The following is a 27,898-nucleotide window of genomic DNA, read 5'->3' as shown; positions in this document are numbered from 1 at the left end:
ATCAGCAGTCACCATGAACAACAGTTACCACCAGAGGCGAGGAGGCAGGAAGAGTCAAGGACCACAAAGGTCACAGATCTCTGCCCAGCAGCAGCCATGATCTAGAAAAGAGGTAGGCGAAGCAACCTTTGATACAGCAGACAAACTCACACACAAACAAACATGCACCAGCATGAAGAACAGGTCCATCGGGGGGAACCTAAACTGGTCAGATTGTAAGCATGAATCTCAAGACATGTGGAGAATCAGTTTCACCAATCCTGGCATGGAGACTAGGACAAAAACATATAACACAAAAACTATAAGAAATTCTTCTGCATCCATCAGTTTTCATTTTGAGTGCAGGAATAGATGAGTAGCCATCGTCATGGGTTGCAAGGGTGCATGTAATATACTGCATGTACTGTCTTAGTGGGTTTGTAGCTACATACAAGCAGGAATGAATCCAGCAAGAATTTCAAAGAAATGTTTTTATGTTTATTTTTGGCATTTTAGTCTATTGACAGATAGTGAAAACAAACAGGAAACACAGGTAGAACGATGGAAACTACATGCAACAAGGCTACCAGAGCGCACATTGTTCCACTTCATCTTGACACAAAGTCATGTATTGATCAGAGCGTTGTCAACATTTAAATTAATATCCTTTATCCAATATTGGTGTCCTCATAACCAAATAACATAGAGCAAACTGATTTTGTTAGGAGTTGAAAGTTTAGTTCTTCGTTTTGTTTCACAGCAGTTGACCTTCCACTCAGGCTAGAAAGACAATAAAGACATAATGTCATACTCAGAGGGGGAACAAGAGATTAAAGTTGCAATGACTCAGATCCATAGGGATCCTTTATCAAAGCCTCACAACAAGCAGAATCCTAAACAGAAGGAACGAAAAGCAAAATTATTATGAAATTCAAAGCTGCCCATCAGACATTTTAGATCTGCAGATATTAATTTTTTTTTCCAACACGCATATTTAAAGTATATCACTGTTTGTGTAGCTACTCTGATGATCTTAGAAGCAATCATTTAAACCCCCCACACACTGATGTTATCACCAACCAACAGTGTTTCCTATGCATGATTTTTTTTTTTTTTTTTTTTTTTGTGAGCTGAACTATCGTGGGCTATTAACAGTCCGTATTCTTCAAAGTCTGCTTCAGGCAACATTGAAATTCAACTCATAAATATTTTGAATGTTTGAAATAAATGTGGGGTACTCCAGTGGAGTAGTATCTAGTGCCATAACGTTGAGTCATTCGCCCACTGCAAGGCTTGGATTTTGAATTACCATTGCTGGAGTCGTGTTGTGTGCTCTCTGCATATGTGCAACCGGTGTCCCTGTTGTTAATCACAAACTTCAAAACTGACATGGAAAATGCTGCATACTGCTAACTTTGTATAAAGGCATTCCTCTCTTAAAGTAAACTGCTCCACATTTATTCATTATTCCATATTCGGTTTCATTATTTTTTACCAATCAAGGCTCCTTTCTTATAAAGCCTATTCTAAATAATGATTTACACGTATTTTTGGGTTCATTCGCATGGTCTAAAAGAAGGTGGCTTTATCAGGAACGTCCAGGATGTTCACACGGTTAATGTGCACATGTTGGAACAAGATAATAAATAATACTTACACTTTGGGAAATCCTTGTACAATCAAGCCGCGTGGCTTTGTTAATGAACACACAGCTTACGGCATCTGTGCGCAGAATACCTTGAATTATCACTGTCAGCTCAGAGGATAATAGTGCATGATCCTCTCTGTCAAACTGAAACAACTAATGCCGAATACAAAAACTATTGCACTCAAAATGTAATATTTCATCAGACAGCTTTGCTACGTATTCGTGAAGGCTCTCCCAGGGATAAAACATCTATCAGGAACAGAAGCATATTGGCATACATCCGCTTAGCCACATGTTTTGTGTAACTAATTGGATAACCACACCAAGTAAAGCACGAAATTGCCTTTTTTTTTTTTTTTTTTTTTTTTTATCCCTCCTGCAGCAATGGATGCTCTCTGCAGGGCGTTGGTGGGGCACAGAGGCGCACACATTTATGAGTCATACACTTAATATGCTCTCCCTTCCTACTCATATCATAAACACTCAGAGAGATGAAAATGAAACATATCCTTTTTTCCCTCTTTAAACACGTTGGAGACTTCGTCAGACAGTCGAGAGATTCTCTCCTCTCCGTCCTTTGAGTTTTTCTCATCCTTACTCTCCGGTGCCTCCTGACTCCGTCTGGCAGTCAGAACTGCTGCTTTGACTCCCCTTGTGCTAGGTTTTTAAAATTCTTAGTCATGTGTGCCGTGTATGTGTGTGTGTGTGTGTGTTTGGCTGAGAAGATAAGAGATTAGCATGAGTCAGATAATGATTCAGGACGCCAGGTGGCAAATGCCTCAAATCATGCTCTCTCTCTCTCTCTCTGTCTCTTATTTCCTCTCACTTGTTCACAGCTTTCTGTACTCCGCGCACACACTGTCACTGCTGCTCTTTTTGCTTTGCCGCCTGTCACCATTCCCAGTCTTTTCTCTGCACAATTTGAGCCCATCTCTCACTGAAACGTCTCCCCCATAACTCCCTCGCTCTTCCCGTCCACCAACCACCTACCCCCCACCCCCGTCTTGCCTGCAACTGTGGCAAACTTAATAACCCACCGGTTCACGGGTGAGCGTGGGGAGGTTAACAGGGGAGATAAAAAGGGTAAAGACAGATCGAATGAAGAGGGAAGGCGGGGGGTGGGGGGGGGGATGTAGTAGGGAGAGCGACGGCCAGATGTTGAGAGATAAAACCAGGCGTGTTGGGATTGAGGTGGAAATTGAGCACGATTTTTCAAGGAGTGTATAGGGAAAAGCGGCCGCTCGTGTCGTGCGCGTGCCGGAGGGGTGGGGTGGGGGTGGTAGTGGTGGTGGGTAATTTAGAAAGAGTGGGACATAGGAATGTGTAGTGAGAGGCAGAGAGGGTTATAGAGAGCTGTGTAGAGGTGGATGGAGGCAGGGATAGAGAGATAGAAGGAGGGGTGGTGATCCTGGGGGCCTGATGACTCATGGCTGTGCTGCGGTTTGTGCGTCACTGGCGCTGGCTGGAGGAGGAGATAGTGGAGAGGTCTACGCATTTAATTACAGCCTTCCAATTTAGACACACTGTACACACACGCACCTACACACACACACACACACTTGCACACAAAATAATATCACAAATAATAGTCTTACAAGTACACTCATTTGTAACACACACGCACACAAGTATGTAGACACACGCTTCGAGCACTCAAAGATGTTCACAGCGTCTTCGGCATACTTGCAAACTGAATGTAAATGTTTCTATCCTTTCTTTTTTTTCTTTCTTTTTTTTTTCATGTTCCTTTTTCATCACAGGTATCGAGCTAAAAGGATTGTGGATCACAAGCATGTTGAGTGTGCACGTTCTCCGTGTGCAGCCATCCCATCCCAGACAGACCTTGAGGCACAAAACTTATCAAGCCCCCCCACCCCAAAAAAAAAAAAAATTCCAAAATACCAAATCATTCCCTTTGAGCAGCTGCACCACACGGCTTGTGACTGGAATATGAAATAGAGACACAGACATAACGGAGGGGACGTGCAGGACTCGCTTTGATGACGCAGTAAAGCAAACTCTTCTCTCAGATAATACTACACGCTTGATAGTTTTCACAATACGTCTGCGCTGCGTGATGCCCGCGTCATCCTGCTGGTTAAAGGTCAATCTTGTAAAAGCAGGATTTCTGCATCACCTGTCATGTATTTTATTGATTATTTATGCTCGCACGGTTTTGATAAAAGACATGCAAGGCTTCTGAAGGTTAAAAAATACCACGTCTGAGTGATTTTTAAGGGGCATAGACTGTGCAAATTGTTGCCAAAATATCTACATGTTATCATACCCTTTACGTTAAACTCGCTGTTTCTCTGCCGCTTTAGAAAATGACTTCTCCTCTCGTCAAGTTTATTTAAAAAGCACTTTTAACACCTGCTTCCCGTCAAGCACTTTTTTTCAAAGTGCTTGACGGGAAACAAAGGACACATGCAGATAGAAATGGGAGTAAGAAATAGAATAAGAACATCATGAATACCAGGAAATGGTGGCAGAGCCTGCTCTTGAAAACAAGCTCAAAAGAAAATGCGACTGCTGTATTATACAGTTTTGCCTGCACGATATATTTTTGGCGATGTACATTTCCTGTGAAGAAAATGAACAGGTAATGTTTATTAACCATGTGGCCCTTAGCCAAATGTCAATAAAACTGTATTAGCTGTACAGTCAGCCAATATACTGGACTGTTTTTGATTTTTATTCTAACGCAGATTAGCTAAATTTCACTTCAATATGCATTCACAGTATTTAAAACTACATTTATTTTTGATTCTCCCAATTCAACAGGGTTTTTATTTCCCCCACAAATACATCTCCTGCTGATAACTATTTGGAAGTTAAGTATACGTGATTATTTTGCTTCCTGTGTTTTTCTAACCCAGTTACAAATATCCCTTTACACATGAATAAAAAGATTTTTCAAACAATTTCAAACCAGACATCTACACAGACCACAAAATGCAACACAAATTAATTTTGTTGTTTTTTTTTGCTTTTCAGTCTCCTGCTTAATATTATTCCAGCTATCAGTTATCATTTTCAGGTTTCGATTTGCCTGCAGTACAATCGAATTTGTGAGTAATCACTGGCTACAAGTAAAAAAATACACTTTTTTTCATTTTATTCATTGAAGTCTCGGAAACTGCAGACCAATTTGATTTCAAGGGCCTATTTGCCTTTGAACAGACTGAAACAACACAGGACATACTAAGAACACACTGTGTGTATCAAATAAATGAAACACCTGAATTTATATACAAGTTTGATTTCACTCATGTTGTTTTCATTCATTTATATTAATTTAAAATGTTTAAATCTGACTGATTCACAGCATCCTCTCTTTTTTTCCTCTTTTCTTTGACTCCCCTTTCCCGTCCAAACACATTACCCTCCTTGTGTGCCAATTATCCCCTAAGAGGCTGCAAGCCTCACTCTTAAACAATAGGAGCAATCAGTTGCCCTCTCTCCCTCTCCCCCCTCTTTGTGCCCCTTTACTCCACTCTCTTTTCCAGCAGAGAGTGCAAAGGGAGGATAATTTTTCCAAACAACAGCGTGGGGAGGAAAATGGCAGAGGGGAGGATAAAGGAGAGACAGAAAGAGATGAAGAAAGAGAGGGACTGCTGATTGGTTAGGTCACATTGGTTCAAAGAGTCTCGAGACACATTTGACGCTTCATGCAGATGTTTGCTGTCTTAACCCGACACAGTCAAAATGCACAGCTGCTCTATAACCCTTGACACAGATCCAGTAACACTTAAAATACACAAAAACCAGCCACACTGCCTCAGACACTCACATCCACTAAACTGAACTTGTCTGATAGAACAAAGAAGCTGATGGAGATCACAGTTTTTGCATTTTTTATTATACATTAAAGAGTACATTTAGCTACTGAGATGCAAACAAACATGCAGGTGTATTTCTCAGATAAAGACAGAAACAGTTTCATTAATGTCTGATGTCAAAAATGTGCTTTCAACTTATTCAAAAATGTTTAAAAATTTTTTTTTTTGTTATTAAAAGACATTATTTGCTCAGCACAGTGTCATTTCATTACCCTTTAAAATGATCAAATCAATTTTTTGATTTAAAGTTAATAAAATGAGACTACAATATATTCATCACTTTTTGTAGATATACAAAATATAAAAGCATTAAGAATTTATAACAAATAATTTCAGCAAATTTTCTTCTATGTATTTTTTTTTTTTTTTTTTTTTTTAATCAATTCAGATGTTTTTTTTCCCCCGGTAGTTTTCCAGGTCTTTCAATTTAACGCCTATTTCCCCGTTCATTCATGTCTGCTATCATGAGTTGTCAGCGGCTCCGTCCCTGGGGAGGGAAATCCCAGCTGTCACTAAATAACTTTTCAGATCACACCAATAAAGCTAATGTCCACGGACACTAGAGGCCGTGGAGTCCATTTAACAGCCGCTTAACGCTTGAGCACACAAGTGACACACACACCCACGCACACACGTATGCACACACACACACACACACACGCATGTTGTGGTTTATTCTAACCAGGCTAATGATCTCCTCAATGGGACAACTGGGACTCTTCTGAGACTGTCTTCAGCCTGAGGCCCCATGGGGACCTGGAGAGAGGCTCATGGGGTAATTACAATGTAAATGCTGTGTGTGTGTGTGTGTGTGTGTGTGTGTGTGTGTGTGTGTGCCTGCCTGCCTGCCTGCCTGCATGTGTACGATTAGGTTTATCTACAATCTTACATTTTTGTCAAGCAAGTTTAGTTTATGGAGGCTGTAAAAATCACTGAATATCCACATAAAAGTTAGTAATTTATACAGAAAAATAAATGTGTTACATTCTCTTTATTTATAAGGTTTTTCTCAGATAAATCTTTCATAAACACATTGTACTCATATTGTAATCTGTATATGTGAATAATAATTAGATATATTTCGAAAAGGAACTCTCATATCTGTAACATTGCAAAAAAAATAACATAAAATACATCAAAGGAACCTAATTTAATGCAAACCTCTTGCATCCAAACAGTTTTGAGTCAAATACTCAGCAAGTTGATGCCAAATTCTACAATTTATTTGCTTCTTTTAGCAAGGTTGAAGTTTCCAACAAATTTAGCAAAGCTCACATTAGCATGATTTAAGCCTCAGCTCCTTTTCTACTCCATAAACATTCAGATGTTGTCAGGGAGGAAATGTAACATTTGAACAGCACCTGCTCAGTGAGAGAATACACATTTGAAAGGATATTAAACATTGAAAATCAGTGGCACCGAATGTGACACAGGATGCAGATGACAGGAAAACAGAGGACAAGAGATGGAGGAGAGGCTGTAATTGAGAGGGAGAGAGAGATGGGGTAAATGGATGTATGATTGATGCGAGTTTGACGCTGGGAGGGGAGGGGGGGGGGGTTCAGAAAATGAGGTGGCAGACACAAATTGATCCTCACCTTGTTCCTTTGTTTGGGCTCACAGCCCCTCATCATCACCCTCATCATCATCATCATCATCATCATCATGATTATTTCTCTCTCTCTTTTTTTCTTCCCCTTTCTCTCTCTCTCTCTCTCTGTCACCAGCCCACTTCCCGCCCCTCTCTGTGACGCTCGTCATGCCAATCAGATCGTAACATGACATTATGGCTCATTATACCTGAGCTGGATGAACGGTCTGCTGCTGGTGACCAGCCTCCACAGGCGCAATGTAGCACACAAAACACAGAGACGTTTATGAAATGTCTCCCAAAATGTAAACGTTCTGCTTCTTTGTCTCTTTTATTTGTTGCATTTCCACGGCGTCCAGACAAAATGATCAGAGCTAGCTGAGCTTATGTAATCTGGGGGATATAGTCTTGTAACGCCTAAAGAAATCAGTGATGGAAAGGAGATAGCAAGCGGGCGTAAAGAGAAAAAAAATACACAAGCAAAGAAAGGGAGTGAGAGAATCACAGGAGAGGAAAAGGTAGAAAGAGAGCTATGAATGCTCAAGCAGCAGAAAAACATTGTGGTCATCTGCAGTGCGATGAGTCACCTGTAGGCAACACACACACACACACACACACACACACACACACACACACACACACACACACACACACACATAAACGCACAAACCCAAAAGAGACAGGATTTGCAATCACAGCCCACAGCTGTGTAGTTACAATGCCATATTGTCTCATAAACTGCATTCACTGAAAGCGTCGCATTGTCAGATCTGAAACACAATCTTGTGCTGAATGCACAAGTGAAAAACATAAAATGATGGAATTCGAAAAGAAACTACCAAATGATTCGACCTTTTACAGCCCTCCTGGTGGATTCAAGATATCAACCTGATGATAAAAAATGAACTCTTTCATATAAAACGTTAATGAAAGAGAGAAATTAGTCTTCAGATGGTTTACTGTCAACATGATGTCGCTGTTCTTGTAATGAGTTATAATAAAATCTGTGGATTAAAATTGACCATCTGTGTCATGTATACGTATTTCCCTCTGCTGCCATTCTGCTCTTTGTCTGTTAGGCCAGGCTTGAAAAGGCTGCATCAAATGTTAAATGTTATACAGACACACCTATATACAGGTATATACATGTAAACTAGAGAAAATTATGAACAAAAGCACTGTAGTGCAATTAAAAAGTGTCATTGTTGTATTATTACCAACCCAGATATCTCAAGTGAACCCATGTGAAGGTTTTATCGATAGTATCAAACACCAACTGAATGCAAAAAAAAAAAAAAAAAAGACACAAGCAAATGCAGACACACAGGTAACCGAAGACAGGGAAAAAAAAGTAAAATGTCATGAAGGGAAAGAAAAAAATGCAACAGGAAAAGGTCACAATAGAAAAGAAAATGACATTAGATGTAAATCACATTAGCGTCACTGCTACAATGTCAGAGACCAGTAAAAGCGTGCAAAGAGAAAAGAACAAATAAAAACTAATCAAATTCACATGCTTCTGGTGCATGAAAATGGTATGAAACTTCCATGAAAATACATATTATTCATCATACATTACTTACTACACTGTAACACTAAACTAATATATTGTCTTGTATTATCTTGCATATTTTTGTGAGCACATTTACATGTTCAAGCTAATGAGAGACACACCTTGATAATGAGAGAAACCAAAGAGGAAGAGGTCATTTTATATTGAATGTGTTGATTTCTTCATCACAAGTATCTGCTTCAGCTCCCTGCCGTCTTTCCCTTCAGTGACAAAAAGGACTTTCTAGCAAAGCTGTATGTTAAAGTGACTCATTATTCACTGGCTGTCATGTAGGGCAAGGTTACTGTAAAACAAAACAGGAGCATTTATACTGCAGCCTGACAGAAAATCAACTGAGCTTTCAACAGCAACATTAACTAATTTCCAAATTGTCAGCTCATCACTAGGTGGTAACATTATGTTCTTACTTGACTGTGAAATATCTGACTGCAGCAAAGTGTATCTGATGGCTGCGTGGGTCATGTATAGAGACAAACATTAGCTTTCTTCTCCCTTCTGTCTGCCTAAAACCCACAGTGAGGAGAGAAAGAGGGAAATAAGAAGCAGATCTTGTCATCATTCATTCTAATTCTCTCTGCGTTTAACTCACACTCTCCAGCCCTCCCCCTCCCTTCCCCTGCTGCGCCCCGCCACCTCACTCCTCTCCCCAATTTCCTCCATCCACTTTCATGTCCCTGAACAAGAATGAGATTAATTCAGTCCATTTGTATTAGTAGTAGCTGGTTGTGCTGCTTTAGCTTCCCTAACAGCAGTTGGCAACAGTACAAAAAAAAAAAAAAAAAAAAAAAAAAATCTCTGTCTTGAGAGGGAGCTGCATCTTATCGGCCATCTCCTCGCACTGTAACCTCACCAATGTGTTCTCACTCTCGTGCCATTAGTCTACTGTGTGTGTGTGTGTATCAGTGTGCGCTGTTTGAGTGTGTATGCAGCTGTATGCTCGTGCACACGTTTATACAAATGATTGCATTCATGGACACAGGCATCTGTTAAAGCATGGGAACATTTTAGTTAAGTGGTTTATGCAAGTTTCTGGAGACTGGAAACATTCAGGTGTAAAAAAAAGACTAGCGGATAGCTATTAGCTTTTTTTCACGGTGTTGCCATGGCAACACTGTCAATGAGAGACTATATTGATTATTAATATTTCCCTACCATTTACCGAGTTGGAAACTTTACATTGCGAAGAAAACAGTGGAAAATGAGTGGGAATGGTTTGTGTCAGGGTCCGTTAGTGATCAATATATGACCGAATCAGATGTTTCTTTATACAAGCTGTGGTTGCGACCTTTAGCTGTAGATCCTGACCACATATTTGGCCAAACCCTGTTCAAACACAATGTGTTACACATGGACAAACATCCACATTGGACTACATCCTGCTTTGGCCTAAGTGCCATTTTGTAAATGCTGAAATGATTAATCAAATCAGTCCCCAAGAGACAAATCAAGAGAAAAATATCAACCTGCTGTGTTTCAGATCTTACTGTAGTGCTTCCTCCAATGAACAATTATCAGGTGGTTTCTTAGAGCATCTGAGACTTTCTCTAACGAATTGGATCGTATTGTAGGCTGTCAAGGTTTTAAATTTGATGTAATGAAAGAAATGTAACTGAATCAGAAATGGCTGTTTCAGTAGATGAACTCATGGAGAATGAAGACGGAAACACAAGCACATACCCAAAGAAAGCAAGAAGACTGATTCACCCTCTTGAATGACTTGAACTGTATGTTGGTGTGTGTGTGTGTGAGTGTGTGTGTGTGTGTGTGTGTGTGTGTGTGTGTGTGTGTGTGTGTGTGTGTACACTTCCAACATGAGTAACTCTCTAAAAATTGCTCCAACAAGAAAACAAGAATGGCAGAGTATTTTACACAGTAGTGTTTGCTAGAAAAGCAGAAAAGTTGTGGCAGGCACTGATATAAAAGTGTACAGAGTTTTTTATAGCTGTTTTTTTCTTAAAGCCAGTGTTTTGTAGAAGCTCTGAGTCTGTAGTCGGTGAAATCTGGAAGTGAAAGCGCATTCAAGCTCATAAAAAACGGTGAGTGCTGGTTACACTTTTTTAAGGTGACAAAATATTGATTTAAAGTGTTATATTGTATAGTTAAGATGGAGATTCCTTATGTAATGCACACTTACAGCTTAAATCCCCTCATATCTTTACTTCAGCAATGGGTACACCCTTTCAACTTTTGTTGGAAGCAAATTGGAGCCGAAATTTCAAACGGTAAAAGGTAGTGCACCTGCTGGGCTGAATCATCCCTCTAGTGTGTTATTAAGACCTGTGTGTGTGCAACGCTTTTAGACACAATATCTAAAATAAGATGCTGTGTACTTATTTTCAGCTACTTGTCATGGCGTGTAAGGATCGATTTTAAAGCGCAGCAGAGAGACTCGTGAGGCGTCACGAGCTGCTGGTGTGTTTTAGGCGTGTTGTGCTCTAGGTGAGGCCAGGTGCTGCTCTCCTCCTGTGACTCTCATGTCGGATCGTACATCTCCCGCTTCACTTCCTGAGACAAGAGGAGGGGGGAAAAAAAGCCCCCAAGGGAGAAAGTGAAAGTGAGAGAAACAGGTTGCCTTCTCTCCAAGGTCAACCAGCTGCCACAGTCAATGAGCCTCTTCAGTCTATGAGTCAACAAAGCACAGAATCACTTCCAAGCATGAATTTCTCATGTATAATACAGCCCTCCAACCCCTTCACGCACCCGACAAAAACACACAGTCATACATAAGAACCTTAATGGGAGGCTTTTGACTGAGTCAGATGTCCTTAAAAAAACCTGTTTACTTCTGATCTTTTAAAGGTTTTTTTCTGCTCCCGTCTTAGCCCCCTTCGGAGCGGCCCCCGAGACACCCTTTGGTGCTGTCTGTTTGTGTTTACCCCTGCGGACAAACCCGTAGCTTCATGAAGGGTGCTATGGAAAGGACAGTGTGTCACAGGGGATTGAGCACCACGGTGCCGCATTGTTTTAGAGGCTGGATGAGTCACGGAAGAAAAAATCAGGGTTGGTGGCATTTGAGAAGGCTCGTCCATTGCGTTAGGAGAGCACTGTTAGATCAACAGCGGTATCATCATGTGTTCCCATGAGCAAGTCAGACAAGGGATTCATTAAGACATAATTTAAGCTAATTACCTTAGAGACTTGACAGTTAGTGCACATGTTAGGATTTGTTTTTGATGCTTTAGAATACCTTTCTTCTGCTGTTTCTGTCTGTCAACCTTCCTCACGAAAACGGTTCAAATCCTCAAAATATCGTCATCTAAAAAACATCAAACCATATTTATAGCACCTCGTACACAATGAGAGTGCAGCATCGCTATGACTATTTCAAGTCATTTCTATATGACTCACCAAAGAAATTCAAAAGCTCATACATCATCTCAAAAGAGCAGACAGCAAATTTTCTTCTGCTTTAGTCATGGCTGAATTACTTTTCATCTATATCGTCATTATTCTGTGTGATGAGTCCACGCTTCAATTATTTGTGTCTTTGACGAGGTTTGAAATTCAAATGAGGCGCTTGACATTGTGTAGATTTAAACTGAAAATGTGGTCAAAAAAAAAAAAAAAATATGTGAAACCACCACCCCCCCCTCCACCCCCCACCCACATCACCCCACCCCTCATCTCATTCAGGTTTTACCACATTTCAAAACAAGGCTTCTCAGTGAGGTTCGGCTTTCTCTGAGTGGCTGCCTTTGATTTTTTTTTTTTTTTTCCCCCTGTCTGTACTGATAAAAGCAAAATTACACAAGATTGCCCACGTACAATAGGGGCAAGCTACGAATGCATTCATTTTATTTTTGACTTTCAGCGCACATCTCGTACGTTTGTCCCGTATGCGAATGTCAAGTGTGTGCAGGTGACAGACTCCAAGCATAATCCGCTCTCCTTCCCCGCTCCCCTTTTTCTCTCTGTTTCCACCTCTGTCTCTCTTTGTGTCTCGCTCGCTCCCTCTCTGACCACCCTCACACACACTGCCAACGTGAGATAGCCATGTCTGTGTCCAGCGCAGTGTGTCATGTGTGATAATCTGTGACGTATGTGTCACGTGCCAGCGGTTTTTAGGGTTCCGTGAGAAGCTACTTATTATTGATATCATTTTAGGCATCATCATTATCAGCTGGAGCAGACGTGACGGGTCCCTCTGCGTCATTGTTCCCCTCAAAAACCCCTAAAGCTGTCACCGCCAAAGCTGCCCACAACGTAACCAACAAAGAAGGGAAGAGAACACGTCGAAAAATCACTCTTGCACTCTCTCAACGTCTCTCCCCTCATCCATCCTCTCATCCACGGCCTGCACGCCCCCCTTCTATGTACCCGCTGCACTCTGTCTGCCTTTTTTTTTTTTTCCCCCCCCTCTCTCTATCAAATGTTCACTTCTTTTGTCTCATCCACTCTTTCTTGTTCCAATCGCACTCTATCTTTCTGCGTGACACCCCCTGCCCTCGTCCGCTCTCTCCGGCCGCCATTATCTAAACCACCTATCTCCTCATCTTTCCCTCAATTCCCCTCTCTCACAGTCAGGGAAAAATTTACACACGCAGATAAACGCACAAACCCAACACAAACATGGTGACACTGTGCGTGCAAATACTCTCACCCCTCCCAAAACCTTCTTCCATGCACAGACTCATCCCTCCCACCCCCCCACCTCCCACCCCCACCCACTTTCTACTCTCTCCAAACCCTACCCCCCCACCACCACTACCCCCCACCCTAATCCTAATCACACCACCACCACCGTCATCAGCCCTTATCTCACTCCACCAAATCTGCTGTGACTCAAAACAATTTCCTCTCATTTGCGATTTTACTGCCCGCCCCCGCCTCCTACACCTCCATCAACCCACCTACCCCCTCCAATAAACCCCTCTCCACCTCCTCAATACCCCATTGCTACCCATCCGGCGCAAACCCCACCCAAAAATGCACACAAACACATATACAAATGCACTCACGTACACACACTGTGAACGGTCGCCATCATGAATGACGGCTCATCATGTGTAAGCGGTGACTTGCCACTGTCATCCAGTGGAGCCCGAGAAGAACTGCAGTGTGACGTCACGGCGGACGCCGGCCCCGCTGGTTGGTGGAACATATTTACGTGTGCGTGTGTGATTCTGCGCGTGTGGTTGGGATGGGGGAGCCGGAGGAATACAATTTGGTGGGTGGGTGGACCCGGTGGGCCTTGCTGCATCACTGAACCAGGAAAATGAATGAGAGCCTACACAAGGTGTCACCCCCTTCCTCTGCCGCTGGCCTCCGCTACTTTTCCCTTTCTCCTTTCTGTTCTTCTCTGCTGTCCTCTCTTTTTTGGCCCCAGAGGCAAAGAAAACAGATGAAATTGCAAAAAATCAACTCAGTGTTTGACAATATGTTCGACCGCATGTTGCAAGGTCGCTCAACTGCGTTTAATGATTTGAATCAGCAGAAGGAGAAGCAAATGTTTATACCATTTGATTAAATGATTAGAAATCCATTCAAAGTTCAGTGAAGCAGCCTCATGTGCCAGAAAATTTGAGCGTTTGAATTTCAACAAGAGCAAAACAGCACCACCCGATGGGAGGTTCTCACAGCCACAACCAGAGAGAGGAACTCCTCACTGAGGTGTCACCATGGGAGGAAAACATAACATACTACAACATGAGGTGACAGGATACGAGCCTGTGTGTTGTTTTACTGTGACAGACTGTGTGATGTACCTCAGCAAAGGGAAATAGATAAGTGTCTCTGAGTAAGAAGTGAGTCAAACATGACGTCAGTTCCCTCTGTATCTCTGCCGTCATGAAATGCTTTTATAGCCAATAGTGGAAGAGGATTTTGTTAGTTTTTATAAGAAGTTTGTTGGCTTTTTTTCTAGCATACAATGTGCAGTTATTGGTGATGAGAACATTAAATATAATTAATTTGTGGTCATTTAAATAAAAGTTTAAAACCAGGAATATACTAAAGCAGTTGTTTCTCAGACACATTATCATGTTAGGCAAATAAAAAAAAATACTAAACTAAAAAAATCAATTAAAAAAGAATCAAAGCCATTACATTGAACGTAGTGTTCACATTATTGAATTACATGTAATTAAATGAGACTAATAGGCAGGCATCTATTGAAAGCTGTTTGTTGTGATCACGGAATAGTGTTTCATGATCTTCACACATTACAGGTTCAGGAAACTAAAAATCATGAATTTGTAGCTTTGCTGTCTTGCCATCACCTCTATGAAATACCATAAATTGCTGTTAATCCCTTGTTATTTCTTGTTATTTCTTAATTCTGTTATTTCTTTATTTCTATTTCTTTTTTTGTTTTAGCGTCTTTTAGCTCAAAGTTTTGTCCACAGATACAGTTATCTGATTTCATTTTGAACATAACCAGTAGAAAAGATGACATGTCATTTACCCGTGCATTTTCTTCAGTCAATTCAAAGCAGCACAAAATTAGCTTTTCCTATGAAATTCTCTAAATTGTCACCATTAGTATTTCCACTTCCCATCAATGATCTTTTAAAGGCAGGGTGAAATCCCTGTTACTCATACAGTACGGTGTGTTTAATTATAGACACGTGTATTCACACTTTGTCCAAAAAGCTTTTCATTCCTTTGAACTGTGGTGCAACAGTTCAGATCTGTTACGCTGCAGAGCAGTTGAGAGAAAAACAACCACCTTCGTTTTGGCAGTGTTCACAGTTTCCTGGAGGAGTGCACAGCTTGTTGGTGGGTCGGGGGTGGAGAGGTCTGACTTGTAGCAATGCCCTAGTATACTGTTTATGCCAACTCTCACAGATGTAAAGCAAGGTGGGCGGACATTGCCTTGGTTATTGATTATTATCCAGGTAATTGGTTATTGATTACTCCCAGCCTTCTTCTCTATGTCTGAGGGGAATTGTACTGTACACACATCATTCAGTTTGGTGATTGAGTTCTGTTTTCTGCCAAATCTCCTTTCAGTATGGAAGATTTAACTACAAAAAATGCATGTAAAGGAGTAAATGGACAGTCCAAAACAGAACAAACACCTTCTGCTGCGGCTGCTCACGATGTTGACTCATGCTGCAGCGGCTGCCTGAAAAGCATCAAGCTCTGGATACCTGTGGACTACAAGAATGAAACAGTTCAGTTTTTAACACTGGCAGGACCCATGGTAAGATTGTAATTAAATGCACCAGTTGACAATTTAATTTTACCCCACTAGATTTAACATTTTAGTAAAGCTAAATGATTGACGCATATTATGAATCATATTAGACTTAGGAGAAATCTGTCTTGCGGGGGCTGTTATGATTGTACATCTCTAAAAGCAGCTATTTTTCATCTCAGTTTGCAGCATAGGCCACTTAATAAGACATTAAAAGTTGCTGCTTGTTGCTGAGTTGCTTTCCATCAAAAAATGAAAAGAAATTTCAAAAGGCTTAAATTTCTATGTGATTTTTAACATGAGGATTGTAGTATACCAGTAATTTTGGCCGCATTCTTTATTGTAACAGTAATTGAAAGGTTAGTAACAACAAAAAAAGGGGACTAATTAAAAAAAAGTGTGGCCATGATAGGTTTAACTAATACAGATTTCACCCTTTCAGTGCACGCTTTAGAGGTCTCACTAGTTCAAATATCAGACAAATGCAGTGTTAAATGTTGGGTATCAGTCCTAGCAAAGCTTGGTCTCATTCAATTAGCACTTGAGGATGTTCCACCAAATTGACAGGCAGAATTTAGCAGTTTTTGAACAGAAAAAAAAGAAAATTCAAAGTAGCCTCTAAAACACTTGAAATGTCTGTCATCTCAAAATCATAGGCTTGTGTATGCATAATTCACAGTAAAGACATTTTTTTAATAATATTTTCAATATAACAGAAATAACATGCATTTGTAAGTGCCCCCTCAATAGAAAATTATAACTTTGTCAGGAGAAAAATAGTTGAGCAGTTCTGAGAACCCAGCATGTATCCGCTTTCCAGCGACTTCTATTCATCGCACAAACCTAGAACTTGATAGTTAAGGACATTTAGTTTGCCTTTATGCAAACTTTTTGATGCCAAAGGCTGTAAAAAAAATCTACACCAGCAATGACTAGAACTATTTTCCAAAGAATTAAAAGAGAAGTAGTAAAAACATTTCGAAATATAAATGAGCTGCAGCAAAACCAAAGCATAACACATGTCAGCTGCTGATGAAATGCAAACTTTTTCTTACCTCAAGGCCCTTTTTTTTTAATGAGCTTGATCAGGAAGTGTGTGTGTGTCGCATTTGGAGTTTAATATTTTATTCATGTTTTGGTGCCGTTCATTTATGTTTTCGTAGTCATGAAAACAAGGGAACATGATTTTGTTTTTCAGTTCATTTCACAGTTGATGACCTTCCTGATCGGCTTCGTCAGCATGGTGTTCTGCGGTCACCTGGGGAAAACAGAGCTCGCAGGGGTGGCATTAGCAATAGCGGTGAGAGATCTGAGAGCACTTTTACTGGCAGGATCTCTTTCATTGCCTTGCTTTTGATTTGATTATCTATCCAAGCCTGAACCAGTATTTCTTTTCTACCTGGACTGTTGTTTGATAATGTTTTTATTTAGGTAATAAATGTCACAGGTATTTCCATTGGCTCTGGTCTGGCATCAGCATGTGATACTCTCATATCTCAGGTACTCCATTCCTCTTGTTTATACTCCTTCAGATCAAGTTTTGTGTCACTTATGACCTTTGTCTTGCTCATTTTTTTGTATTTCTGACCCCTTTCTTGCAGACTTACGGCAGTGGTAACCTAAAGCGTGTGGGGGTGATTTTACAAAGAGGGGTTTTGATTCTGCTCTTAGCCTGTTTCCCCTGCTGGGCCCTTCTCATTAACACTCAGCCCATTCTGCTGGCTGTCAGGCAGAGCGCCGAGGTCGCCAGGTGAACCTTTTCCACCTCAATACCAGATGTACACTTTTATCACCTTTAACTATTCATACAACAGGGCAGACTGACATAAAATGCTACATATACACACATAACTCATTCATCAAGTTATTCAGCATGATTTTTTTTCTAATAATTTTCCCTTTTTTCTATCTGCTGTAAAGACTCTCCCAGCTGTATGTGAAGATCTTTATGCCGGCTCTGCCAGTGAGTTCAGCTCCCTCCACAGTTTAACAAAATGATTTTAGTATCTGCATCTATATAGGCTGAATTGAATGGTTGTTGTGTTGCATTATTGATCTAATTTCCCCCTATTCATCTTTGTGTTGTGCAGGCTGCCTTCATGTACCAGCTGCAGCAGAGGTATCTTCAGAATCAGGTGCGTTTACTGACTGTACGACCACTGGTGCGAAACGTTGTAATGATTGAAAGTTTGTCTGTAACAAGATGGTTTTGTGTGTGAATGAACACTGAATGAACACTGTGAGAAGTTACAAACAGCAGGCGTTGTTTTTTTAAACCACCTGCTTTGGCTCACAGGGCATCATGTGGCCCCAGGTAATATCCGGAGCCGTAGGGAATGTTTTAAATGCAATTATCAACTACATCTTTCTTAATATCCTGGATCTGGGGATCGCGTGAGTACACACAGTATAACAGTGTTCTCCTTAATTGAGTCATAATCATTAATAATTAATCAATCATTTATAAACAGTTTTTTGTATGAGAGAAAGGCGATGACTATATGCTTTCTTTTTCTACCTTCTTTATTGTTGCTTAATCCTCTTGACTCCATCAAAGTGGATCTGCAGCTGCCAACGCCATTTCACAGTACTGCTTGGCTGTTTTTTTGTTTTTGTACATCTGCTGCAGGGGGCTGCACAAAGCTACATGGGACGGTGAGTCGAGGGGATTAAACTACTGCTGAGATAACTTTTCATCTGAGTATTAATTCCTAGGTTTTTAAAAAGTTTCTTGGTAAAAAAGTATTTACTTTGCTAACGTGATGATTATAGGGAAGACAAGGTTGTGTTTTAGTTAGCTTAGGTGTGTCATTTATAAGCAGTTGTTCATTTCCAGAGGAATTTTCTTGAAAGATCTGCTCCATCTAAACCCATGTAAATATTGATTCATTATTCATTTAGTATTTTACATTTTATTCTTCATATTAGAGCTGAACAATTTGTCAATTATTATTAAATTAATCGCCAACTATTCTGATAACCGATTCATCATTTTGAGTCATTTCTCAAGAAAAATTGCTAAAATTCTCTAGTTAGAACTTCTCAAATGTGAATACTTTCTGGTTTCTTTAGTCTTCTATGAGAGTAAACTGAATATTCTTCTTGACAGATTAAAGAAAATAATCATTAGTTGCAGCCCTACTCCATATATATATGCCTGTAGACAAATTGCATATTTGTACCGGTTTTTATGTTCAGCTGACCTTCTGTATACTGGCAAAAGGGCTCCAGGATACACTACCTTATCAATTAATTGGAATTAATCAATTGGAAGTGTACAAATTGAACACTGTCTCTTTTCTACCTATAATTAGTGCCAAATTACATAGCTGTGTGAGGAAACCAGGTGAAAATGATTGTGAATTATGGACCCATAAAATAAAGCGTTACCGACCATAATTTGACCTTGGTGGTAATAAAACATTTTCAGTCTTCTGGATTCACTCTTACCTTGATATCAGTGAGCGTTTATGCTTCTCAGAGGCCTCTTACATTATTCATGCTGTCACTTTTACTGTGCTTACGTACAGTCTGCTGGTTGCTAGCATGGCTGTAGACTCTTGTTTAATCTGTCATCAAATGTTAATGTTACACTTATGGTTTGGCTCACTTCTGCATTATAGACATTATAGTGAAAGAAGTCTTATAGTTTCTTCAGTGCAGCATTTACATGACTGCATGCTGTCTCAATAATACATTTCACTGAATCCATCATCCCTCCTATGTTTCAGGTTGGTCAAGAGAATGTCTGCAGGAGTGGGGTCCCTTCCTCCATCTGGCCATCCCCAGCATGCTGATGCTTTGTCTGGAGTGGTGGCTTTATGAAATCGCAGGGTTCCTAGCAGGCATGATCAGTGAGGTTGAGCTGGGTGCTCAGTCTATAATTTATGAACTGGCTACTATCGCTTACATGGTAACTTCCTTGTAGTACATTGTTTTTTCTTGTAATTAATATTCAATTAAGCCTTTTTCCTGATATCTTTTGGATTGATATAGTAATAGAATAATTAAATATTGCAACTTTGATTGAATCGAAACACCAATTTTCATCTGTTTATTCTCTGTATATCATTTGCTCCAGTAACAGTTTTAACTCACTGATTATCATTGAGCATTATCTCATGTTTTAAAAAATACATCTTGTATTAGCTCTGAAGAGTTGACAATCTTTAATAATATGTGATCAAAACTGTTGGTTGTGTGCAGTAGATTGGGAAATGTACAGGAAGAAAACAAATAAAAGTAAAAAGGTTTTCTTAAAATTCTATTTATCTATTCTATCTCCGAACACCATGTATACTAAAGTAAGATTTTTGTGAAAACCTGAATGATTTTGACCTACAGGACACTACCCAAGTATCTTGATGTTTTACTATATTTGACTCTGAAGTGATTATTTTCCTTTACCTCATCCTGTCCCACAGTTTCCAATGGGTATCTCTGTAGCTGCCAGTGTTCGGGTTGGAAATGCTCTCGGTGCTGGGAACACAGAGCAAGCCAAGCTATCCAGCAAGGTCTCCGTCGTCTGTGCACGTATGAATCAGTCATGTAGCTTGACAAATTTCCACCACAATGCACCAATACAGGCAGCAAAGGCAGCTGTGTCGAGCTTTGTTACAGAAGAGACCTTTTTGGATACATTTTCTGGTTGGATCTACCAACTAAAGTCATGTTTCGTGTTTGTTCATTCAACTGACACCAAAAGCTTTCTGTTTAGTCTTCTCTTCTGTCATTTATTAGCTTGGAATATCTGCTAATCTACATTATGCTTTCATATATTGTCCACATATTTCTAATAATGTACTGTGTTTCTTATGTCCAATTCAGTTATCTCCTCATGTTTCATTGGAGCTTGTCTTGGTGTGTCTAAGGATGTGATTGGTTACATTTTCACCACAGATAAGTAATTACAGATTTTACACTACTAGCATTCGTTGGTTTGTGTAGTCTTGCTTCAAACACAATATCTAACAGGCAGACCCTTGCAGAGACAGCTTTTGTAATGTCAATGCGTAATTCATCATATATTAACCTCAGAGGACAATGATCCTTGACAGGAAAGTGAGCTTGTCTCCTTGCTTTGGTTACACTTTAGAGATGCATCAATTTATGATTGCCCAAAAATCAAATTGCACTATCACTCCCTCGGACAAAACCTCAGCTACCTCAGAAAACTTTGTACTCACCTGTCTTTGTCAGAAACACATTTTCATATCTGTATTTGCATTTTCCTTTTAGAGAGATTATTCAGAGGGTGTCTGATATCATGAAGATGTACTGTTTCATCCACGTTGCTGAGGCCTTTGCAGTGAGAATCTTTGTCTTATTAAGTCATTCCAGTGCTGAGCAAAATAAACCAGCACAGATTTTATATTTCTCTGTTTTACCTCCACAGGGTGTGACGGGAGGTATTGTCAGGGGAGCAGGGAAGCAAATGGTTGGCGCTGTGTGTAATCTGGTGGGTTACTACTTCATTGGGTTCCCCATCGGAGTGTCTTTGATGTTCCCTGTAAAAATGGGCATCGTAGGTGAGGACAGATTAAGTATGTTACACAGTCCAACACATCCTCATAATTAAACAACCATATAGGTTGATTGTCTGTGCACTCCAGAACGACCCATAGGATTGTTTTCTAATATGCTGCCTCTGTTGGCAGTAATCGCTAAACCATTAAATATCACTGTTAAAAAATAATTATGTTTTATAGTGTGTCGACACTGTGGTTAAGTTCTGGTTAGGTTTAGGCACAAAAACCACTTTGTTATGGCTTGGGAAAGAACATGGTTTGGGTTAAAATAATCATTTGAAACATGGTGTAGGTTAAAGTTAGGCAACCATTGTCGTCATGGCAACAGTAAACACCACAACAATCGTAGTCACAGTTTTTAAAAAACTGTCCCAACTCGCGGTTGGAAACGTGACACAGTTGGAAATGGGAAGCAAACAGCCTCCTGCAGCTAAGTCCACTTTTTGCCATCTATCTATTTGCCATCCATCCAACCTGCCACCTCCTAATAAGGAAATCTGTGCCCTTATATCTGTAAGCCATTGAGGTTTAACCTGTTAGTCTGAAAGTCTAGAAGAGCACGTTTGAATTATTTTATCCCCATTCCAGTTAGCAGGGGGCTAAACAGGAAGTTATCCAGCTCGGCCAGTGGAAGTCTCTGGTGTACATGCGGTTGGGAGGCGGGGTTAAAGGAAACACTAGTGCGCTTGCTCTGTGGGCCCCACAACACCGAAGATCATGCGGAAGCTGTGTGTAAGATCTTGTTAATTTTATACCTGGAAGTCGAACTTTTTTGGCTTCCTGTACCACTGAGCAACTTTCATAGGAATGAACAGGGCTCCGCCTCCAACGCTGTATCCAGTTTTCTTAATACATCCATGAGTTGGACCTTCTTGGCTAGGCTAGATGGCATCTGTCACTCAAACGTAACTACAGGTTGTTTTTGGTAACTGAATTTTTTACTTATACTGTTGTTTTTTCTTGGGAGGACAGGCTGCACAGTCAGTGGCAATCTGATCATATTTCCAGTCAAACTAATCAACTCCCTCATTCCTCCTGTGTTGCAGGGCTGTGGTCAGGGTTATTAATTTGTGTATTGATACAGTCCACATTCTTCATAGTTTTCCTTTGTAAACTGAACTGGAAGAAAGCCACTAAAGAGGTGAGTAACTCCACTGGAATATAACTGATTCAATTAATACAGTGCTATTGCTATTGTAGATAAATTCAACTATGCAGACAACATGTGATACTAATATTGCTGCCTGTTTTTCTGTTTCTTTTAAATACTAGAAAAATGTGATTTAGTTGTTTTCAATATCTCTCACTAGGCACTGGTAAGAGCAGGAGTCCACGTTATGGAAAGGAACAACATCTTTTCGATAGAAAATAACGGTAAACACAAGCTACTGTTATTTTACCTACTGCTACATATGAACATCTTTCTGGGAAGAAGTGCACAACTAAGGTTAACCATATATTTAAACTCTTTTCCCTCACAGCCCTGGACTCTGGTGAGATGCAGGTAAAAACCAGTCGATCCACTTCTTTGAATCCAGTAGAGGGGAAGCTGGAAAAGCTCGGTGCAGGTCAGCGGGCATCAGATGGCGCGGCTCTGTCAGTGAGGCAGCTGGTAGTACGACGTGGCCTCGCTGTGCTGCTCATGTTCATCATCCTCGCTGCTGGAGTCTTCATCAGTGAGCTGCTCATCAGACTGCTCAAATTAGACAAGTGACCATTATTAGACCACATCTGGGCAGCACAAAACAAAGCTCAGTGAGTCTGCCTTCGAGAGCATAGACACAGCAGTGTGTTGCAGTAAAGTATGTAAGGACCACTATGCTCTTGTCTACATACACAACTCTGGGTGTTAAACGTTTAAGTGATTAGGATGACATAGAGGCAGCTTCCATCTTCCAATGCTGGCCTGTCTGAAACAAATTCCCTCTCCATGCTCCCAGTTTTTCAATTTCAGGCCATTTATTATGCACTAATGATGGGAAAATAGCTGCTTTATAATGTCTTGTTTATAATTGTCTGTAATGGCATAAAGAAATTATTTCACAGTTTTGAAAACTTAATTGTTGTTTGAGGTAAGTGAGTTCAGATAAATTCTAAGTATTACCATACTTTGTTTTTTGTCATTACTTCATATTTAAAGGTCCAGTGTGTAGTATTTAGTAATATCTAAAAGAGCAGACTTGGTAAAAATTGAATAGATTATAAGTATATCTTAATTAGTGTCTGATCAGCTGAAAATAATAATTGTTGTGTTTTCGTTACCTTAGAAATAAGCCCTTTATATCTACATGGGAGCGGGTCCCCCTCCACGGTGGCCGCCATGTTGCATCGCCATGTTTCTACAGTAGCATAGAGCGGACAAACCTAACACTGGCTCCAGTGAGGGCCTTACGCGTTTTAGATTCAGTGGGCGACTACCGGAAATGCACCGGTTTTAAAACGAAGAAGAAGAACGGACCAAACATTTTGTGTTGTGAGAAGTTTTTGAAACCAAAATCTGATAAATGGAGGATCATATTTATTTAAAAAATCACAGGAGCGTGAAATGTTGTCGTCAAAGAAATGAAAACACGAAGAAGCTAAACAAAATCGGGACAAGCAACAGCATAAAATGAGGATAAACCCAGATGGAAATCCCTGATGAGAGAAATGTTTGCAGACTGATGCCGAAGTTTCCTGTTTACTGCTGGACAGGTAAGAGTGTAATGCATATTTATTTTGCCCCACTGGTAATGGTTCAAAACCTAGATGATGTACAATGTTTATTAGCAGAACATTAGTTTCCCTGAAAAGAAACACCACCACGTAACGTCAAATATTAGCACATTTTAGCTTCAGTTTGTGCCTCTCACGGAGCTGGTGGTCTGACAAGAGACAACAGGGAGGCGACGTCGTGCAAATAACCCAACGATTTATTCATTTTCTGTGGCAGTAAGACAACACATTGACTGATAACTAAGATATTTAGTGCTGGTGATGTGCTAAAGACAGTAAATCAGAGTAATGAGTTAATGTGAAAGATAAACTGAGGAGAAGTCTGCTCATCACCGAGTTTATACATCCTGTGAATTTCTATTTTTCACAGTGCTCCATGATTTCATTACACTCAGTAACACTCAGTACGTTCAGTAAATGTTCAGTAAATGTTGTGTACAGTTAGACCCAGCAGTCTCCATTAGGTTGGGTGAGTTCAAAGTTGTGAAAACAACGGGGGTGTTTTGAATGTTTTGGGTTTTTTTTCACAGGTAATTTGTTAGTCTGTCCCTCCCGCCGCAGGAAATAATGGATTAACCCTGGAAGGCTGTTGATGTAGCACTTTTCTCCTTATGAAAATAACACGGAGATTATTCAACCAATGAGAATTTAGTCTGACAAGAGCATATCGACCAACTAATCAACCAGTCGACCAGCAGACTACAGCCCTAGACTTCACTGAATAGCTACTTGTCTCTGACTGAAAGTGTGTTAATCAATTAAATAATCTGATCTAGTCTGTTGTTGGGATGAAAATCTGCATGGAATAAGGTTGAAGAGTTTCTGGTGAGCACATTAGATAGATAGATAGATAGATAGATAGATAGACAGATAGATGATTCATAATAGTAAGTTCATTAATTTGTGCTGTTTTATTTTTCTCAGACACTATGGGTTGGCATTATTCACCATGTCTGTCATATTCACACCCGCCATATCAGAAGTATTGCAGACCAAGTCAGGAGAGGTCTAGGTAAGTGATACACATTTGTTTGCCTATGTAGCATATTAACTTACCCTGTAAGTCCTACTCATGGTTAAATAGCACTATTTTCACATGTACAACTGTATAAAATGTATGAAATAGTAAATTAACTCTATGTGTAATGGTACTGTCTTCCACAGAGGCAGTTTTCCATGCAGCTGCTGCTCTACACACAGCTCCTGGAGCAGATGAGGAACAGCAGTGCCAGTGAATCATGGGTGTTGTTTCTGTCATGAGAGCATCTTCATTCAGAACAGTAAATTGAATACCTTTCGTGTGGTATTGGTCTGACCCTTGTCAGCTATTATATGTGCAGCAATTTGACTGCTCGAAGGTTATCAGATCAGTTTAATCGAACTGCTTTTAGTGTTCAAACAGACTAATGATTTGATAGATTATTCTATCTTTATCAGAATCAACTCTGAAGAACACAGAATAAGCTGTCAAAATGTTTGCTTGAACAGTAAAAGCTGCATGTTTATGTTATCCTTTTATTGTCCAGATTGAAAAGGATGTCCAAAAATGTTTCTGTTAAATAAAATATATTTTTATTACAAATGTCAATATTCTTAGTGAATTACAGTTAACATAACCTGAAGTGGCAATGAAAATTAATCCATAACATGTACTACAGTGCCCTGTTCTGAGGATCAGTGGTATTCCAATTTCACTACTGTTTTATGTTGCTTTATAAATATATTAATATATAATATTCATATATATATAATATAATAAATAATGACAATATAAATTAATGGTGGAAGTGGTAATGACAATATACTGACTGCAGGGAAATACTGTCATTGTATAAGTATATATTTATATGTTTATCATTGCAATTATCACAGCACATCTGATGAATATCTTTTATTTGGTAAACTTGCACATTTAAGTTGAACAAATGTGAATATATAAACAAAAAGTTTAATAATTATCCAGAAAATATATAAATATAGAAAATGTATAGAACAAATATAAAATAAATAAAATATCAGAAATGTAACAAATAAATATGAGATGATTTGATGCCTTGATGATGAACAGGCAGGTGTGTGAGTACCTGAGATACTGTGTGGATGTTCCAGAGGACCTGAAGGGAAACTCAGAGGCCAGGTGTGAAACCAGTGTGATGTCTTTGGAGGACCAGGGAACTTATCCCTGATCCTCCAAACACAGCAACTGGGGATGACAAGTCAGTTTCCCTGGCCTAAAGAGCCATGCTGTCAATAGATGAAATGTCTATAGGCAACATAACGGTACTCCCGGTTGTCATCCCCAGGTTTCCTGGTTTGGCCAAATACCATAATGTCCTCCTAGTACCGCCTGTGGATGCATAAAAAGCATTTTCAAGACAGTACTGGGAGAAGCGCGGTATTATTATTACACAATCTGCAGGGTACTGGCCACAGCATTTCCTCTCCCGGTCCATAGGCATGTCTGTACAGTTACTACAAGTACACCATGGTACCCCTGGCACTCCAGCAAACAGTGGGACACCATGCTTTAGCTTCACTGAGCAGAATGATTTATGTGCAGAGTTTGACACCAGAAGGCTGTTTTCATCTTAAAAAGGTTGCTAAAGGAGGAAAGTTTGCTCACTTTAAATGTGAGTTTCACACGTGTACCTACGAGCAGGATTTGTGACATCACAAGTTTAGAGCCAATCGTGGTCCAGTATGCAGTTTACACAACAGTGATGTGGAAACTTGAAACCTCCAGTACACAAATACTGAGAATGGACTTTTCAGTGAAGTAGGAGACATTTTGTGTCCAGCAGTTAAACCTTTAAAATGAAAATTATTTATATATGCGTAGACTCTGGATTTTTTGAGAAGGAGGATATGTCATTTAAAGAATTTCTAACTAGGTAATCAAACTTGTTGGTAGAAAAAACATATCTGATGATACAAATTATTATTCAAAGCAGATTATTTTCATATGTCATGAACATGTCTGGAGTGGATCTTGAAGGGATGTCTTTAAAGTTATAGATATTTTCCAGTGTACATTTTTTTTGTGTACATTCTATAGCTCTTATTTCTGTAGTCTATTTTATAGTTGAAACCCAGTCACTTTTGTACTTGTTATATTAGTCATGTCTTGGAAAATCTAATAAAAGCAGGACTTATCAAAAAGCTGTACAGAAAAAATACTGTATATGCATGTCCCCTTTATATAGAAACATGCTGTGTAAGAAGGGCTCTAATCAAGACACTGACGAAATATATGTTCTCACCATGCAATATATAATCTGAACAGATGCCACAATCAGAAATAGCATGATTAAATGCTATATTTAGACTACAGCACATCTGTGGATGCTCGCTTTCATCATCAAAGACAGCAAAGCTGCTCTTTTCTTTGGTTTATTTTTTTTTCCTTTGATCTGTGTTGCCAAATTTGATAATAATGAAAGGTCTGTGCGCTCACACTGCAATATGCTGGCTGGATGAAGACATGTTAGACTGAGCAAATCAACCACCTGTTCACTCTGTACAGGAGCAGATAACTAGCAAGCTCAGGCCATCGAAGTCCGCTCATAAATACAGAATTCAACCTGGTTCTGAAATACACATATGTTTGTTGTTTCTCTATCAGCTGAAAGAATAATTATTTAGTTCAGTCATATTTGAATTTAGGCTACAGTCAAACTCTCCTGAGGGGAGTTTTTTCTTGCAGTACAGGCTAACTACTGCATATTCCGGTTGTTTAATTTCAGTAAGTGCTAACTTCAGAAGAGTTTCACTTTAGAGGAGTCCGTAAAAGTCCCCACACTGTACAAAGCCAGTGCACTCTCCAAACTCATAGATTGATGTTAGCTATAGTCAGATAAAAACTTGCATATTAATTTATCATTATT

General features: G+C 39.8%; 1 protein-coding gene across 5 annotated transcripts; it reads left to right on the top strand.

The window, feature by feature from the left end:
- The first annotated feature begins 24 nt into the window (after positions 1–24).
- On the top strand, positions 25–24,730 carry LOC137195617 (multidrug and toxin extrusion protein 1-like). 5 transcript variants are annotated; one of them, XM_067608127.1, is made up of 17 exons: positions 25–112; positions 15,585–15,777; positions 16,970–17,071; positions 17,203–17,271; positions 17,373–17,521; positions 17,692–17,734; positions 17,862–17,906; positions 18,068–18,165; positions 18,329–18,426; positions 19,503–19,684; positions 20,196–20,304; positions 20,599–20,674; positions 21,010–21,079; positions 21,167–21,299; positions 22,346–22,440; positions 22,610–22,673; positions 22,781–24,728. In XM_067608127.1, the coding sequence occupies exons 2-17, from the start codon at positions 15,586–15,588 to the stop codon at positions 23,011–23,013; spliced, it is 1,758 nt and encodes a 585-aa protein (XP_067464228.1). In that variant the 5' UTR covers positions 25–112; position 15,585; the 3' UTR covers positions 23,014–24,728. The 5 variants fall into 5 exon arrangements, with proteins under 5 accessions (XP_067464228.1, XP_067464230.1, XP_067464229.1 ...); XM_067608128.1 differs by lacking the exon at positions 25–112 and adding an exon at positions 15,289–15,469 and having other exon boundaries at positions 22,400–22,440; positions 22,781–24,730; XM_067608126.1 differs by lacking the exon at positions 25–112 and adding an exon at positions 15,293–15,431.
- Positions 24,731–27,898: the final 3,168 nt, after the last annotated feature.

The sequence above is a fragment of the Thunnus thynnus genome, chromosome 13 (assembly GCF_963924715.1).
Source record: "Thunnus thynnus chromosome 13, fThuThy2.1, whole genome shotgun sequence".
NCBI classification, from domain to species: domain Eukaryota; kingdom Metazoa; phylum Chordata; class Actinopteri; order Scombriformes; family Scombridae; genus Thunnus; species Thunnus thynnus.
The sequence above is the reverse complement of the archived record's forward strand: the minus strand, read 5'-3'. Positions and strand labels throughout refer to the sequence as shown.